The 18,156-nt window shown below is 44.2% G+C and overlaps 1 protein-coding gene across 5 annotated transcripts in view; it reads right to left on the reverse strand.

The window, feature by feature from the left end:
* SLC25A26 (solute carrier family 25 member 26) overlaps window positions 1-18,156 on the reverse strand; it is a 129,972-nt gene that overhangs the window by 11,772 nt on the left and 100,044 nt on the right. For 3 of the 5 annotated variants that reach the window (XM_081853901.1, XM_081853900.1, XM_081853899.1), the window contains 3 exons: window positions 12,051-12,120; window positions 2,432-2,496; window positions 377-450 (listed from right to left, as the gene is read on the reverse strand). In XM_081853901.1, the coding sequence (XP_081710027.1) occupies window positions 377-450; window positions 2,432-2,496; window positions 12,051-12,120 (209 nt within the window). Of the gene's footprint in view, window positions 1-307; window positions 451-2,431; window positions 2,497-11,715; window positions 12,121-18,156 lie in introns of those variants that run through there. The other 2 variants (XR_014154133.1, XM_081853898.1) reach the window with 2 other exon arrangements.

The raw sequence follows: 18,156 nt of genomic DNA on the forward strand, positions 1-18,156 counted from the left end.
TCGAGCTGTTGGGTCTTCCTTCCTCCCCTACTTCTCATCAAGTATTCTTTATTATTATTACTTTGTGTACATTGTTGAACAATAAAAACAGCTGAATCTTTCTTGTTTGCCCACATTTTGCTCTAGTGCTGTGCCTGCTGCACACTCAGTGACCCCCTGGCTTGAAAGGTACTAATTTAAGTTTCACTCATTCCTCTTACAACTTATCTGTCACCAAGCAGCACAGATGAAAACATTAAAACATTCTGCCTTTCTGCAGAAAAATATAAAAGCCCCCAGTAATTCACTTGTTACAAGTGAAACCCACCTTCTTCCTAGGCAGTGTTTTCAAATGCTACATGCTGAGACATTTCCCCTGTGTCCAATCCATCCTTACCCAGAAATCCCTTGGGTCCTCCATACTTGATGCAGAGCCGACAGCACATTCCCACTTGCAGTTCTGGAGCCGGTCTGTATAGAAGAAGCACACAGATAAACATTTGAAGCTGCCTCATATCAGGTTAGACCACTGGGATGTCTTACACACTACCGTCTACCTCTACTCCAAAGTCTTAGGCAAAGGTCTTTTGCAGCCCTTTAAATTGAGAAGTTGTGCATGCAAGGCTCATGAACTACCACTGTGCTCCACAGATATGGAATGACTGCTGGTTTCCTTTTTACGCCACCAAGCAGTCCTTCCTCTTCAACTGCATTTGGCGGGTGGGCATCTTCTCCACACCACCACACATCCATGAAGGACTGAATCTAAAAGCTGCAAGTCAAGGTACTTCTTCCAAGACAAAGGTCTGCTCCCAAGATGGCTTGTTTATATATTTTTTTCTTTCATTATGCGTCCCACCTTCTCTCCAAAAAGCTCTAGGTGGTGTTCATGGTTCTGTCAGTTTGCAGTTCGTAGTACAGTAAGTATTGATCTGATGTGTAGAGATCTTTCCTGTTCTGCTTAATTCAGGAGTGTTCTGGAAGGTTTCTTTCTATGTGAAAGAAACAGACAGAAGGTTCTTGTTTGGGTTATTCCTTCTGAAAAGCTGAATACAGCTGATTTAAACTGGTTCTGCTATATTTCTGTCAAGGTCATGCTAACTATAATAGGAAGGCCAAAAGGAGCATGAGCTTACTGTCTCTTTGTTCTGGTGTTCTGTTCTGTTCCGTATGCAGTGTGAAGGTTTCGTCTTATAAGTATTGTAAGTTTTATTGTAAGTGCTGCAACTGGATTTTTTATGGACTGTGCCAATCCTGTATGTGTTGGATTTGTGACCATTATGCTCATTTGCCTTCAGTAGCAGTAAAGCTCTGCTGGATGAAGTACAATGGCCTCTGGTCTATTATTTGGGAACTCTGCAATGTGTTTAAGTTTTCCCTTCCTCAGCGTGACAGGTTCTCCCCACCTCCGACCCCCCATTTTACCCTGTGAGGTAGGTCAGGAGATGCTGACTGGTCTTTGAGTGTCATAGCCGAGTGTTGATTTGAACCCAGGTCTCCTCAGTCCTAGACCAACACTCTTACCAGCATGTCACACTGGTTCCAGATGAAGTCATTTATTAGAAGAGGAGGAGGAGGTGGAGGAAGAAGAAGAGTTTGGATTTGATATCCCGCTTTATCACTACCCAAAGGAGTCTCAAAGCGGCTAACATTCTCCTTTCCCTTCCTCCTCCACAACAAACACTCTGTGAGGTGAGTGGAGCTGAGAGACTTCAGAGAAGTGTGACTGGCCCAAGGTCACCCAGCAGCTGCATGTGGAGGAGCGGGGACGCGAACCCGGTTCACCAGATTACGAGACTACCACTCTTAACCACTACGCCACAGTGGCAAATAATGTACATGTCCACTTTGTCTCTCTTTTGTTGAAGTGCAAGATCCTGGTGCTTAGAATGAAGTGCTGTGGGAGCACAGTGCTAAGGCTATTTTTCTCAATTCAGTCTTAAAAAAAGAGGTGTCAGGCTCAGATGGGCAGAGTGGCATGATAGGACCTGGGAGAGCTCTGGGCTTGACTCCCAGCCTAATGCAGCACAGCTTTGGGCAAGCCACCATCACTCAGTCTCTGTTTCTCACTTGAAAAACAGGAATAACACTGGTCCACCTCGGTGTATTGACTCAAGGATAAATGGGATTAGGGGAAGCAGTTGCCAGCCCCGAGTTACAGGAACGAGCCAAGCCTATAAATCTAAATTAATAGATCAGTTAATAAGCACCAACTGGGGAAGCCCTTTGGGGAGCAGCAGCAGCAGCTGAGTGGGAAAAGAAACGAGAGGTGGCAGGGAAAGCCAGGAAAAGGGGCACCAGAGTTGGAGAGACAGAGACCCCAAACTTAAAATGGAAGAAAAGAAACCATTAGAAGGTGCTGGGTTCGATTTTGTTGCTACTACGCAAACCCCCCAGTGCTATTAACCTGCAAACCTGTCAATCAGCCTCACACTGTTCTCCGAGCTCTTACCTTTGCCAGCATAATTCTTGTCTTGGCTACATCCAGAGGGGTGGTGACTGCAGCTGCAAATCCACCTGAGCATATAAAAATGCCGAACACAAGCAAGACTTTGTTTGTTAAATATGCATGCTACACAGCCCCATAGTTCCCACAGCTTCTGCCAAAACCACTTCATTATTAATGCTTACAGCTTGTTTCTCACTTCAGAATCTGGGCATAGGTTGTCTGAAGCCAAAGTCTTGTTGGATTGCAGGGTCATCAATGCAACACATTTATTTTAAAAACCTTTTGTTCAGACTCCTTTCTTTGGAGCCCACAAAGAATTGTAGAATTGTAGCATTGTCTACTCTGAGCAGAACTTGGTTGGCTACAACCTATCAGATGCTGCTTTCTACTAATCTGCCCATCCATCCCAGTGTTGTCTACTCTGACTGGCAGTGTCTCTCCAGGGTTTCTGGCAGGGGAACAGCTGTTCCATAACTTGCTACCTGATCTGCAGATTCCAGTGACTGAATCTGGGACTTTCTGCATGCAAACCATGTGCTCTACCATTGAGCTATGGCCCCAGGTTGAGAGGGAACAAGGTAACAACTAGAAGTTCACAACCCAGATTCTGACTCTCCCTAATCAGCTGATGGAGCAGGTCTGCTTCCTCAGTTCCTCCTCCATTCACAGACATCCAAATGTGTACATTCGTGGACTGAGGCTATCATTAGAACAGCTAAGTAAGGAGCAGGAAATAGCAGAAACATTTTTGCAATGAGCCAGGGACAAGGTACCACTTCATTGACCGGTGTAGATAGCACTCAGCAGTTATAGGGATCTGAAGACTGTCCTAGCAGTGTTTTGTTAGAACTCAGCTCAAACATGTGGGTAAAGCAATCTGCCACAGACTGGTTGGACGCAGAGCAATGGTGGGAGGAACGAGCTGGGGAACCCCCAAGGGAAGAAGGCTCAGGGCCTGAGAATTGGTGGAGGGACAACAATGAGGGGCCATAGGAAGAAGAGACAGAAGCCTGGGAGGAGGAGGTGTCAGAAGCTGAAGGGGTAAACAGGGCTTAGTGAGCAGGAGGAGTCAGGCGGAGATTCAGAGGCAGAAGCGGAAGCAGGAGAGGAGGAGGCCAAGAGGCAGAGATGAGTCTGGCTGGTGAAGAGGCACAGGTGTCTCCCTCTCCCACTGCCACAAGCTCCCCACCCTGCTGGTCTCCCGGAACCAGCAGGGGCATGAAGAGTGTGGAGAAGTTAACTTCATGCAGGCACAGTCTCAGATTGCTTAGGAAAACCCCTGGAGAGGAGGGGATTTAGTGGGGAGGCAGGGACCTTCAGTCTCAGCAACTGCTTCATGGGGTCAAGACTTGCTGGAGATGAGTTGCTGTGCTCATTAGGCCTGGCACTTCTGTGCAGATCCTGCGTTGGCTAATAAAGAGTTAACTCCAATGTGTTCAGTGTGATTTACTGCTGCTTTGCTCCTGACACAACTGGATGTGTTGAAAGAAAAACAGCAGTGAGGCAGGTCCCCTCTGGGTGGGGCACAGGACAGCATAAACAGGAGGCATAAACTTCTAGGAAAGGAGAAGAGCCTGTGGCAGCCAGAGACAGAGGCCTCCAGAGATTTAACCACTGTAGCCACCCAAACAGCTAGGCTAACCCCAGAAGCTGTGGAGAGGCAGAGAACACATTACACCAAGCCCATCTTAGAAACATTTTTGCCTTGTGCCTAAAGATGTATAATGAAGGTGCCAGCCGAACCTCCCTGGGGAAAGCATTCCACATACAGGGAGCCACCACAAAAAAGGCCTGTTCTTGTGTTGCTACCCTCCGGACCACTCATGGAGGAGGCACATGGAGAAGGGCAGCAGGAGATGATCTCAGGGTCTGAGTAAGTTCATATGCAAAGCAGAGGCCCTTGAGGTATTGCAGTCCTGAGCCCTTCCCATAAATACATGTAGCATGATGCCAGGAACACAGATCACGCCTCTGGCTGCAAGAAACAACACGGTGCCGAGAGAAGTGGGTTGTTGCTCGCACAGCAATAGCACCACTTCTCCCAAACCAAAGGTAATGTAATGCATGCCAAGATGTTCAGAACCAAGGAGATGAATTCTTGGCTCTGTCACCCTGGCAGTGCAGTACCAAAGCGCAAGCTATTAAACGGACGAGCGGTAATGAAGAAAAGGATAGAGGAGAAAAGCAGTGAGAGGTTAAAAAAGCAAGCTCCTTTCTAAGGAGTGTGCAGAAAATTCAGAGCCAAGGTCAGAGTACATGTTCCAAAAGGTCCAGCCCAGAGCATTGTCTTGGGAAGGAGCTATAAATAGTTGTCTTTTCCTCCCAGTTTTATGGAATATAGAAAGCTTGTTCTTTTCCAAAGTGTAGGCAGGAGACAGATATTTAAATCTGGAAGTGATTGAAAAGCATCCCCCCCCCCCCCGAACTAGGCTTTGAGCAAACCTGGAAGTGTTCCTGGTCTTGCAAGCTTCATATACTCAAGTTTCCACCTTCAGACAGGTAGAATAAACTGTAAGGGGCAACGAAATGCAGCTCATGTAGCCAACATGCATGGAACATGGTCAACGGAGCTCAGACCCTAGGTTTCCATGACGCTGCGGATAATCTAGTTTACGTGTATCAGAAGATCAGGGAACTTACAAGAAGTCCACAAGCAGCAGTTCCTGGGATTGTATTCAAAGTACTGCTAAGGGGAACAATCTGCCGGTGCATGTATGTAATAATAATAATAATAATAATAATAATAATAATAATAATAATAATTTATTATTTGTACCCCGCCCATCTGGCTGGGTTTCCCTACTTTTGTTTCCCTACTTTTGTTACTCGTGAAAAATACTGTAATAAAAACATATGGTGGAAGGAGAAAACCAAGGAACAACAATTCTAGGTAAGGAGGGTCTCTCCCCCCCCTAAATCTGAGGAATAACCTGTCTGTCTTCCTGAGCAGACTCTGTCAGGACACCTGACACCATAACACAGTGTAGCTTGAAAGGAGATACACCCCACACTTTGAGACACCCCCACACTTTTGAGATTCCTAGAACGAGAGCAGAGCAATATCTCCACCTGCACTGGTTGTAGATCAGACTGAAAGCTCACATTCCATAAGAATAGCTGCATGACATCCTTAAGACATGCAATCAGTTAGTCAGCAGATATGGCTAGTCTATAAAAGGAAGATTCAACTCATAATAGAAGGAAGAAATCTCAGGATGGGGCATTTCATCTGCAATGATTTAACCAATTTAGGTTTGGAAGAACCGTCTTGGGCATCTGTAAAGAGTCAGTTCTAAAAGAAGATTTCATCATTGCCTTTATACCTTGTATGGGCAAGGAGACTCTCAAAACGCAACACTGTAAACTTGTCAGAGCTAATTAGATCAGAAAGGGAAACCAAGGCAGCTGTCCAGGTTTATTGCACAAAAAAGCCTTCGCTAGCATTGTACTGTTCGCAGTCTTCACTTCCAATACATTTCTGCCTCGACAAAGATGCCCGTGATTAATAAAGGCAGATGGCAGCACGAAGCAGGGAAGACAACAGGTTTTAACACAGTAATTTCTCCAAATGCATCAAAGTAACGCCATAGATCTTATGCACTGTAAGATATGCCAAGATGGACTGGATCAATCATCCCCACCTGTTGTACCAAAACAAAACCCTCTGGGAAAACAGTATTTCAAGGTATCCTGACTTCCTTCAGCAAGTAAACAAAACAATTCCCTTATTGTATAAGACAAAGGTCTCTCACCAGCAGCCGTGAGTTGCTGCTGACCATTCACAAGCAGAGCATGGAAGAGAGAAAGTTACAATATTTGAGATCTTTTAGTTTATGGCTTTAGAAAAGATGTATTGTATTCCTAGACCTGTGAGCAAAGATAATCAGCTGGTCCCATTAAATACATTGCAAACAGCTGAGGCTGCTATCGAAACCCCACTCACCTGGGAGCAAGCCCCATTAAATTCAATGGGACACACTTCTGAGTAGACACGGTTAGCACTGCGCTGCAAAGCATCGTAGAAAGTTTACTTCAACCACCACTGCAATTTTGCAAGCATTTAAACAAAAATATAGTGTTGGCCATTTAACTTAACACTAATGTTTGTTTTCCCTCTGCCAAGTAGACAACATTACGATTAGGGGGCGGGGAAAGGATCCAGTATTTTTTCTTGGTTAACACAACAGTTCAAAACAGAAGGCTGTGTTTATCGTGTTTAATGTTTTTTCTCTCCTCTGACCTCTAAAAGGCTTTAAGTAAATTTTGTGGTAACGCAAAGAACATGAGCAGCTAGGGAGTCTCAGACAGTTATAGTGTCTGAATACAGCCTTTGTGGTATTGGCAACCTAGCCGTGATTAAGGATTGGCTAGCGGCTTGGGCTTATAAACTTTTATTTTCCTTCCAAGAGACCTGCAACATGGTGATAAATGTAAATAACTCTCACGCAATGGTTTGACTTACTTTATGCTTATAAACCATAATGTTTACGTATGGTTTTACATTGGCATGCGGGTGTGTGCACTTTTCCTCTCCACAAATGCTATAGACATGTTGCGTCTGAAGGAGCTGGATGTGTCAAAGGGGGAAAGGGGATCAACAAGGATCTAACCCAAGTAAAACAAAACAAAACAAAACAAAACAAAGGAGGTCCCGCCCCCGCCCCCCGTCTTCCAAAACATATTAAAAGATTGGGACAGTCTGGAATTTGTTCCAGGGGGACATGAAAGTAGAGATAGGTGGGGAATCTGGCTTGTTGCTAAGCAACCATTAATATACATTCCAACTGCTTCAGGAAGTAATTTGGAAAGGCAGCATTTCAAATCCAGAAAGGACTTTCCACCCAGGTCATACCATGATCCCAGCTTGGTAGGACCTCTTTGTCATGTGTAAGCAGTAGGAAACCAACAGGCCAAGTTAATCCTGAGGGGAACATAGCAAGTCTGTTAGGGAGGAATTCAAGGCACCTCTAATGCTGAAGTCCCCTCAACATTGTTCTAGTCGCACTAGCTGAATGGCCTTTGCAAAAGAAGGAGCAGGAAGCCGCTGTCGTTCTTGTGACTCATTGTGCATCAGATTGCTATGTCCCGTTCACCGGATTTCATTTTGCACATCCATGATTCTCACTCTTACATTAACACAACAGCCCTTGCGCTGGAAGTCAAGAAAGCACTGTCTCTGAGCCTATTGGTACAAATTCTAGATTTAGAGTATGGCAAAGCTACACGTGGGCAGGAGAGTCACATAAAGCAAGGGGTCTGCTTCTGCATCAAGAGAGGAACAGAGCACTGCCTCTCCATTCTCCCACTTTAAAGCAATCCCTCACACCCCCACCATTTCAGGCTTCAGATTGGTCCAGTTCTGGAATTGCAGCTAGGACAGTGCCTGAATTTGTGGGGGCATGAGAAGATAACATGGGAGATGTTTGAGTTCCCATCGCCAGCATATTTGGTGTTAAAAGAAGCCAACCCTACACCAAACATGCCCTGATTTACATGCCAACCAGGCAGGCTATGGCCAAATCCAGCACCTGGAATCCATGGACAGCTGCTGGGGCCACAGCATTCTGGCAGAGACCACAGGTGATGACTGCCCCCCAGCTAACCTTTAAGAAAGTAATATCTACACAACTTCATGCACATAACACAGCACTTTCCACAAGACGTACTGGGAAGCCCTTACAAGATCTCAAAGGTCTTAGCCAGGTATTTATAGTGAGAAAGCCTAAAAGCATATTGGGGGAGTGTGGCGTCAATGGAAAATGGTCAGAACGGTATCCAATCATCCACAGGTTTGCAAGGAAACTATAAACAAAAATCATACTGAAACTGTTTGCTGATCCTATAGGCCTGGGAAAGTGCTACAGAATATTCAGCATGTGGTCTGGTTTTAAAATGGCAGGCGTAATGCAAAATGACAGCTAAAAATGTTCCTTTCCCCACTTCTGAGGCCGGAAAATAATGGCGGAGCCTTGAAACAAAATCAGAATGAAAGCCAGGGCTTGAGGTTACATTTAACATAATTTTATTGCCTGAAATATTGGTGACATTTGATGTTATTTAACAAATGTGAAATGCCTAGTGCTTGTCAGGATGTGGAAAGCAAACAGGTAAAACATTACCTGTAGAATTTTCCTTATATCTTTCCAAGTAACAGAACTAAATACCTTTTTCTTTCAATGAAAGCTGAAAATTCACAGAAGGGGCCCGGAATACCCCTAGGCCATCACTCCACATGTCACACTGAGCTATGACCCTACACCAGTGTCTATTTACAGAGGATGGTTCTTTCAAGGCAATTATATGCCACAGAAGAAAGCACATGAATACTACTGCTAATGATTCCAAGTGCAATTAAGTATATAGTGTCTGAATACATCATCTGGTCATCCAAGCAACTCAGACCCAAGACATATTTACTCTAGTTTTTGAGGTTGTGGAGAAAATCTCAAAAAATGTCATCCACACAAACACACACAAATGTTGAGAACTGTTTCTCAGCTACTTTCAAATGTCTCCAAACACTAGTGGAGTTGCTCCACTGGAAACGACACAATACAAAGACCCCCCCCCCCAAAAAAAACCAGACGAACCAAGTGAACTGATATTAATATGACTATAAACAAGTACAAAGGGGCGCGGGTGGCGCTGTGGTCTAAACCACTGAGCCCAGGGCTGCGACAGGGTGAGCTCCCATTGCTCGGTCCCAGCTCCTGCCAACCTAGCAGTTTAAAAGCATGTCAAAGTGCAAGTAGATAAATAGGTAGCGCTCTGGCGGGAAGGTAAACAGCGTTTCCATGCGCTGCTCTGGTTTCGCCAAAAGCAGCTTAGTCATGCTGGCCACATGACCCGGAAAAACTGTGGACAAACGTTGGCTCCCTTGGCCAGTAAAGCAAGATGAGCACTACAACCCTAGAGTCGTTCACGACTGATGTAAAGAAAATGAAGGAACATTCTTTCACCTCTGGTGGTCATGCCCTAAGGTGAAGGCTTTCTGGGAAATGATATATAATGAGCTGAAAAAGGTATTTAAGTATACCTTCCCTAAGAAACCAGAGGCCTTCCTTCTGGGCATTGTCGGCCAGAAGGTGTTAAAGAAGGACCGAACATTTTTCATGTATGCAACAACGGCAGCAAGGATACTCATCGCAAAAAACTGGAAAACTCAAGATCTACCCACACTGGAAGAGTGGCAGATGCAGCTGATGGACTACATGCAATTAGCCGAGATGACTGGCAGAATCCGAGACCTGGGAGAAGAGAGGATTGAGGAAGACTGGAAGAAATTTAAGATGTATTTACAAAAACATAATTTGGTTGAATGTTAAGAAGGATGCTAGATTATAAAAAATTGGCCACCACTAAATTAGATTTTGAATTTGATGATAAGTGAGATTAAAGAAAACATAAATTTTATGGAGAATTGTTAGATTATACTTGATTGAGTGGATATAAGATCGTAAACAAGTTGATAATTTGCTTGGAAAAATCTTTTAACGATGTAAATGGGAGCGGGAGACGTGAGGGAGTCCAAAGAAGTGATGAAACTACGTTGTGATAGAGGTGGGATTGTTTGTTATTGGTGCATTTGTATTTAAAAATTCTAATAAATATTTATAAAAATAAAAATAAAAAAATAGAGTCGTTCACGACTGGACTTAACTGTCAGGGGTCCTTTACCTTTACCTTTAAACAAGTACAAAGGTGGCTGTTTTCAGGGACAATCCCAATAATTATAAAGTGGGAAGAAGGGAATTGAAGTGGTAATAGTCACAAAGGGCATATTGCTACCAACAACAAGTAGAACTGCCCAAATAGAGGTGTCACACGTAGTAGGTAACCAGAATGCACTGAAGAAATTGGAAATGAAGCAGATGATGGTGGCAGTGGTTCAAAGCAGAAAGGGGGGGCTAGCATTCCTGGATGCAAGACACCATGACAGCTAGATAAGCAGGAGGGTTCAAGAAGTGGAATAAAGGGATGACTTGACTGCAGGAAACAAAGCACAGACACTGTGATTCTAAATCTGTTAATAATAATTTCTAATTTTAATAAAACATATGTCCACATTAAAGGAGAGCACCACAGGAATGTGGTCTGAGTATACATAAGCAGCAACAATAAGGATTTGGAATGAAATACTGTAATACCAAGGGGACGCGAGTGGCGCTGTGGTCTAAACCACAGAGCTTAGGACTTGCCGATCAGAAGGTCGGCAGTTCGAATCCCCACGACGGGGTGAGCTCCTGTTGCTCGGTCCCTGCTCCTGCCCACCTAGCAGTTCGAAAGCACGTCAAAGTGCAAGTTGATAAATAGGAACCGCTCCGGCGGGAAGGTAAACGGCGTTTCCGTGTGCTGCTCTGGTTTGCCAGAAGCGGCTTAGTCATGCTGGCCACATGACCCAGAAGCTGTCTGCGGACAAACGCCGGCTCCCTCGGCCTATAGAACGAGATGAGCACAAAACTCCAGAGTCGTCTGCGACTGGACCTAACGGTCAAGGGTACCTTTACCTTTTACTGTAATACCATGGGGTACAGATAGACAGACGAGGGATTTTCTAAAATAGGCTGCCACATGTTGTCCTAAACTGTATGGGTAGGTTACCAACTCATTTAAATGGCTATTTCTATGGCTCCACTGCATACCTTGGAAAAAGACAACCTTTTATTTTTTAATTTATCATAAACAGGCCAATATATATGTATGTATATGTATTTAATGGTGTCTACTTTACTTTGGGTCAATCCAAAAGTGCCTATTCACAATTTGCCATTCACCATGACCACTTTGGACCCTCGCACTGTACTCACTCTGGAAAGAAGATTTTTGCCACTCCACCCTTAGCAGCCACTAACCTGAGATTTCTATCAGACCATTAAGTTCCCCCTCCCTGCTCCTTGTCAGACGTGTGGGATGAGCCACTTGTGACATCTTAAAGGAAGTTATTTTAAAGCAGGCTGTTAGAATAAGGCAAGGTGGCTCTTTAAGAATTCAATTAACTTCCAGCTTGTTTTGCAATAAATCGCCCAAAAGCACGTCCTGCCACTCTTCATTCCAGGGATAGTGTCCGGAGATTGCCCAGATGTTTCAGCCTCCGGTTCTCCTCCGTGGAAAGTTTCCGCCTGCAGGCTGCTGCATTTAGACATTCTGTTCTCCTGACTCTACTTAATCTAGAGTGCTGTCAGAGCTGTCACATGAACAGTGAATCATGGGCCCTTATTGAAAACCCTCAAGAGGAGCTCAGGGCAGACAGCTGCACAAACCCGCACCCAAATGCAGTCTCTTCTCGCTGAGGGTTTTACAACTCAACCTCTGGATAATCCCAGAGCTTGACTGACAGGGACTGTTTGTTCAATAACAGAAATTTGTTAAAAACAAATTGGCTGTCTTTCAAACAGACACCCTTTCCTGGGTTCCCTAACCTCACCTTTTTTTTTTTTTTTTTTTTTGCTTCCCTTTCTTTCCCCCTCTTCCATGCACAGCAAGATCCATTTTCTTTGCTCTAAACAAACTGGAATTATAAAAGAATGCTGCTGTGCTGCTCGCCTTAATAGATTTGCACATTTTCCCTCCTCCCTTCCTTTCTTCTTTAGCATTTCCCAGGATAACATATAATCCTTTGCACCTGCAAAAGCTCCACAGACTGCAGACTGCCAAGAATCGACCACGTGTCCTTGCTTCCATGACCAGAGATCCTGTGTTTAAAGAGATAGGAGAGGGGAAAGTTATTAAAAATTAGTATATCTGCCCGGTCTTCCTCGTTAACTTGGCGGGGGGGGGGGGTTGGAAACAGGAGTTTTAAAGAGCTGTTTGTGGCATTTTCAATTATGTAATAAGTCACATACACATACACATACTGAAGGACCTTATGTGCTCAAAAAAAGTAGATGGTCTGGGAAAGATAAATGGAACAGCAAGAGCGAAGGCATGTTTGCAGAGAGTTAAGTACATATTCATTTCAGCCTGGAGCAATGCAATTTTACAGATACAGCCTGAATCTTTCTTCCTCTTGGGAAGATAAAGCAATGCAAAAAGAACACTGGAAAAATATCAGGAGCGAGTTCCAATCCATATGTACATGCCAAACAAAATCCATTTCCAAATGACTTCCCTTTGTGTTACTTCATACCCAGACACAGTGTCCTAAAGCTGCTGAGAGGGGCAGCAGCAACAGCATTTTGTCACCCACTGCTAAATTGCCCAGTCTTGAAACCAAGGTGAACAACACAGGCACCACTAACAAGCGTGGCCTTATTGGCTTACGACGTAGGTCACTAACACACCCATTTTACAGATGTGGAAGTATGACCGAGGCAACCCTTTGAGCTTGCAGCTACGTTTTGAACCCAGAGATGTACATTTCTTTGAGCAGTGGATCTATACTCTACCCCTACCCCCCCCCATTTTAGACAGAAACTTCTAATCTGATTGCCGGCTGTGCTGAGTATCAATAGGCTGCCCCTTGTAACAACTGTGAAACAACTTCCCCCTGCTCCCCACGCCCCCAGACGGCTGCGCATAGGAATGATTGTCTGGCCCTTGTGCCAATCATGAAGAACAATGGTTGATTTTTAAATTGTTTTAAAGGGAAAGGGTGCAAAATCTTTAATCAAGTACAGTGGTACCTCAGGTTAAGTACTTAATTCGTTCCGGAGGTCTGTACTTAACCTGAAACTGTTCTAAACCTGAAGCACCGCTTTAGCTAATGGGGCCTCCTGCTGCTGCCGCGCCGCCGGAACACGATTTCTGTTCTCATCCTGAAGCAAAGTTCTTAACCTGAAGCACTATTTCTGGGTTAGCAGAGTCTGTAACCTCAAGCGTATGTAACCTGAAGCGTATGTAACCCGAGGTACCACTGTACTGTGTTAGTTGGAAAAGCAAAGGCATGCTGAAGTAGAGCTTCCTCCATAGCTGGAGGAAAAAAGCACAAACACTCATGGATGGAAGCATGCCTCTATCTGGAGTTGGGCTCCAAGTTCCCTGTGCTAAACTGTAAGCACTAGGCTACCCATGACTAAGGTGTATGGCAACTACTTACAACAGGTCTAAATGGAGAAAAACAAGAGCCATTAATAATGGACTACTCTACCCTACAGCCAAACTCGGAGCAGTCCAGGGGACGAAGGCCAAAGGAGAATTCAAGTTGGCCAAGAGGAAATAATAAAATCCACTCGCAGCAAGGCCAACTTAATTGTGGTGTGGTCTTCCCCAGGGAAGCAGGGAAAACCCTGTTTTCTGGATCATTTAAAAATAGACCATAGCAGACAGCACTTGAGAACATACCACAGGGAATAATCCTACACTGGAAGAGACTGGACGTGGATGACCTAATAAGTTCCATCCCATCCCTCCTTTTCATAGGGAGGCCCAAAATGAAATGTGCGAGAGAGAGGAAATGAATGCATCGAGTAACGGGAAGGAGAAGATTATAGAATAATAGCTGCATCCCATCCGGCTAAGTCTACGAAAACCCAAAGTAAAATATTTCAATTGTCACCCATTTTTGAGATTATCTCTCTCTAAAAAAAGAAAAGGTTCCTGCTTATGTTCAATGCTCCATATTTTATTGGTTAGATCTGGATGATTTTTTCAATACGGTGCATATTATTATTTTGCTTGTTTTTACCATGTTGCTGTGTTTTCCCATAAGATGAGGATATAAGCACAGCCTGCTGGATCAAGTCATTCACCCAACTATTCCAACACTCAAGGGTAACCCACAAGCAGGACCGGAGCACAACAGCATTGCCCCCACTTGCACCTCCCACTAACTGGCATTCAGAGGCGTACAGTGGTACCTTGGTTCTCAGACTTAATCTATTCCGGAAGTCTGTTCCAAAACCAAAGCATTCCAAAACCAAGGCACGCTTTTTCATAGAAATTAATGCAAAATGGATTAATCCATTCCAGACTTTTAAAATCAACCCTAAAAACAGCAATTTAACATGAATTTTACTATAAAACGAGACTACTGATCCATAAAATGAAAGAAACAAACCATGTACTGCGGTCACACAATCAATCAATCAATCAATCAATCAGTAGCTGAACTGGGTTCCACACAGTCACAAAAACAAAACAAAAAGAGCTGCAAAAACAAAAACGGAAAATGAATAGCAAAAAAAGCCCGACCTCAGCGTAACACTCAAAATGGAAGTGTGGCACTCAAAACGGAAGCGTAGCACTAAAAACGGAAGCGCAGCACTCAAAATGGAAGTGTGGCGCTCAAATTGGAAGCGTAACACTCATAACGGAGCATGTTTGGCTTCCGAAAAAAGTTTGCAAACCGGAACACTTACTTCCAGGTTTGCAGTGTTTGGGTTCCAAGTTGTTTGAGTACCAAAGCATTCAAGAATCAGGGTACCACTGTACTGTCTCCAATAGTGGAGGCAGAACACAGATGCTTAGATGCTTTGCTTGGGGAGAAATGCAGGAGAAAAATATCTATTTGTTTCCAGTTTACACTATTTTCAGCTTCTGGAAGTTACAAAAAAAAAAAAAAAAAAAGCACTTTAAAGCACTGCTTTCACATATTCTGCAAGTAGAAAGCGGAGGTCCCCGTGAGATGTGCTCCCATCTTTATCATCACAAACACACGGTGATATATGGAAGTCTCATTTTCTAACTCTGCTAGTGGGAATAAGCATGCTGCAGTTCTGAAAACTAAAGCCATTAATGAAGTAATTCCTGCTAGATAAGAGAACTCTCAGCTACTGCAATTCTCCCCTTCTTACTGCTAGTGGTTTGTGATAGGATGGCATTCCTAAGAAGCTCTGGCCACATGCGTATCTTGGCCCAAATGTGGCCCAAGACCAGGCACCCCCAAACTCGGCCCTCCAGATGTTTTGGGATTTCCATCATCCCTGTTAGCTAGGGATGATGGGAGTTGTAGTCCCAAAGCATTTTGGTGACTGAAAATCCAGGCAGCACCCTTCTTGACGATTAAAATATAATAATAGACTATATAATAAAAGACAATTAGAACACAGTAAGAGTCTGTTGGATCAGACCAGACCAGATTTGTTTAGGTCAGCATCCTTATTTCATACAGAGGTCAACCAGATGTCAATTCTCTGCCCTTTCATAGTATCCCAAACTCTGTGGCTGCTTCACTCTACCAAACAATAGGACAAGCACATCCCTTCTAATAAGAGATGTTGCTTTGTCTTAAATACATTCCTGACAAAGGTTAATATAACTAGCAGAATGCCAACAGTGAAAACAGCTAATGTCTACTATATTGAACTGGTGATATAAAAATATGTGTCATGGCATTGAGAGATTTGGGTTCAAGACCCCAATCAGTCAGTGGGTGCCATTCTTGGGTGGTTCCAATCTCTCAGCCTCAGCACCACATCAATAATAGGAAAGATGCAGAGTCCAACAAGATACAAATGCAAGTCAAATGTATAATCCGATCAACTGTAGAGCAATAATGACCTTCTATATGAGGACCTACACAGTTGCGCAACAGTACAATTACTTTGGCATCCTGAATAAACCCAGGGAACACAAAAGCATTTAGAGGATAAGGGAATTGGCAGTGCATCTCATTACGGAAGTTTCCTTTTTTGGGGTCCAATTAACTCTGAAATTGTAACTGCACTGACAAGGTATCAGTGTGAGTACACAAGCCTTTGGTCATCTTGTTTCTCTCTAATGATTCCCTGTCTGATTGCTCCAGGCATGCGCTATTAAAGACAGCAGGAAATAATTAGCCGTGTTTTTCTTTCAGGGCAATACCCATTCCCACCAGCATTCCCAGTACTGGAAAGCAAAGATGACAAGCGCTGCACTTTTAAAACAGGCTGTGATGCCAAGCCTGTGTCATGTGCATTCTATTAGACCCAAGACTGAATAGAAGACTTTGTTTTCCACTTCAAAGGACCCATCCCAATCTTGCGCTCTTCCCTTATGAATAACAAATTGGAAATAAATCTTCTGGCTGAAACACATGGAAACTCATACAACCCTGGCCCTCCTTAGCTTCCTAGGTCACTTGTATGCTAAGTTGTATTTGCTTGTTGTTGTTTTTTTTAAAAGAAATACCAAAGTGAGACCTTCATATAAGTTCATCTTCATCATTCAGCCTTCCGAGGGTCTTCTGGCAATTCCCTCACTGTGAGAAATGAAGTTACAAGGAACCAGGCAAAGGGCCTTCTCGGCAGTGGCACCCTCCCTGTGCAATGTGTCAGGGAGATAAAGAATTACACAACTTTTAGAAAACATCTGAAACATTGGGGGGGGGGGAGAGTTTGACTTCACCCCAAGGGGAACTCCTCCATTGTCTCCCAAGACAGATGGATGCCAACAACAGATGAAATGAATTTACTTGAACACAATGGAGGCCTAGATCGCTACGTTAGCCATCTTAGATAGCAACTACAACAACCTAGTTCTTTTGGGTGACCTAACTCTCCTCTCACCATAGCATTGTTTACATACACTTTGCCACCCACATCAGGGCAGAATTCCCAGTAGAGAGGTGGCAGTGAGCTATGTCTACTGGCACTGAGTAGCCCCTCCCCAATCTCAAATTCTGCACATGCTCAGAGGCCCTCTCCTCCCTATTTATGAACTTATCAAAGGGTTGTGCCGGGCTTTCAATTTCAGCTAGCGCTGGGTGCTATACCAAGGCTTGCTGAAGTAGGTTAGCCCTGCGAATGCAAAGGGCTGGGCTGGATTCCCCCACGAGATCTCCTCCAAGCGTCTGCCTACCATCCTGAATACTGAGAAGCTATTGCATTCACCTCCCTGCCCCCTTTCGCAGTGTGGAAACTGTTTTCTTTTGGATACTTTTGCAAAGAGAAAAACAATACTCTTCATGGAGAATTCCTGCTCAGGAGGAGGAAAGAACTAATCTGCCTGCCTTGCAATCCTATCCAAACCAGTGTTCTAAGGAAAGAAGCACTCTAGGGAGAGCAACAGGCTTTGGAGCCTAGAATGAATTCAGTACATATTTGGAAGGAGGCATGCACAAACTTTCTAGAAATCGGATCACTTCCCATTCTGAAAACAGGACTCAAACCAGAGAATAAACTTCATGTGCATCCACCCTCTGGGAGCCTGTTTTCAATGTGCTGCCTGTTTCCAAACTCTTGAGCATTTTCAAAGGGTGTTTTAACTCAGCCAGCAAAGCAATTCCTTTCCTTTCACTGTTCCAAGCGCACATCAGCTTACAGATGGTGCGCAAGAATGTCTTTGACAGTATTCTAAAGCCACTGTGAATAACAGTTATTGTGACACTGATAAAGTAAGGTTTGTTTGCTGAGCAGCTGTGGCTGTATTGTTCTTTTTTTTCCTGGGGTGGGGGTGGGGCAACCATTCGGCAAATGGAATGCACACTCCCCATTGGCTGGAGGTGACGTCACCTGCCTCGAAAGGCTGCACTAGAAATCTGGTTTCCGTGAAGGAGCACCTCAGCAAATGGCAGACACGTTAGTGTAACTGAACGATTAGTGCTTAATCCCCCAAAGAAGCAGAGTCGTTACACCAAGAAGGAGAAGGGAATGGTAGAACGCTTACTGCACAGCTTGCAAGGAAATGGGTTTAAGGCCCTGTCTGGGTTTCATCTACCCTGGGCTTAAATGCCACTAGGAACAGTAAGAAGAGAAATGAAAAGTTACCTTGGGGGAGGGGGAGGGGAGCTGTGAAAAGGGAAATGGAGGGGGGGGGAGAAGGAAAGAATGTGGGACAAACTTCGCTTGCCCACCCAGTAAAAACTATTTTAA

Source organism: Podarcis erhardii, assembly GCF_964252035.2.
Source record: "Podarcis erhardii genome assembly, chromosome: 2".
Taxonomy (NCBI): Eukaryota; Metazoa; Chordata; class Lepidosauria; order Squamata; family Lacertidae; genus Podarcis; species Podarcis erhardii.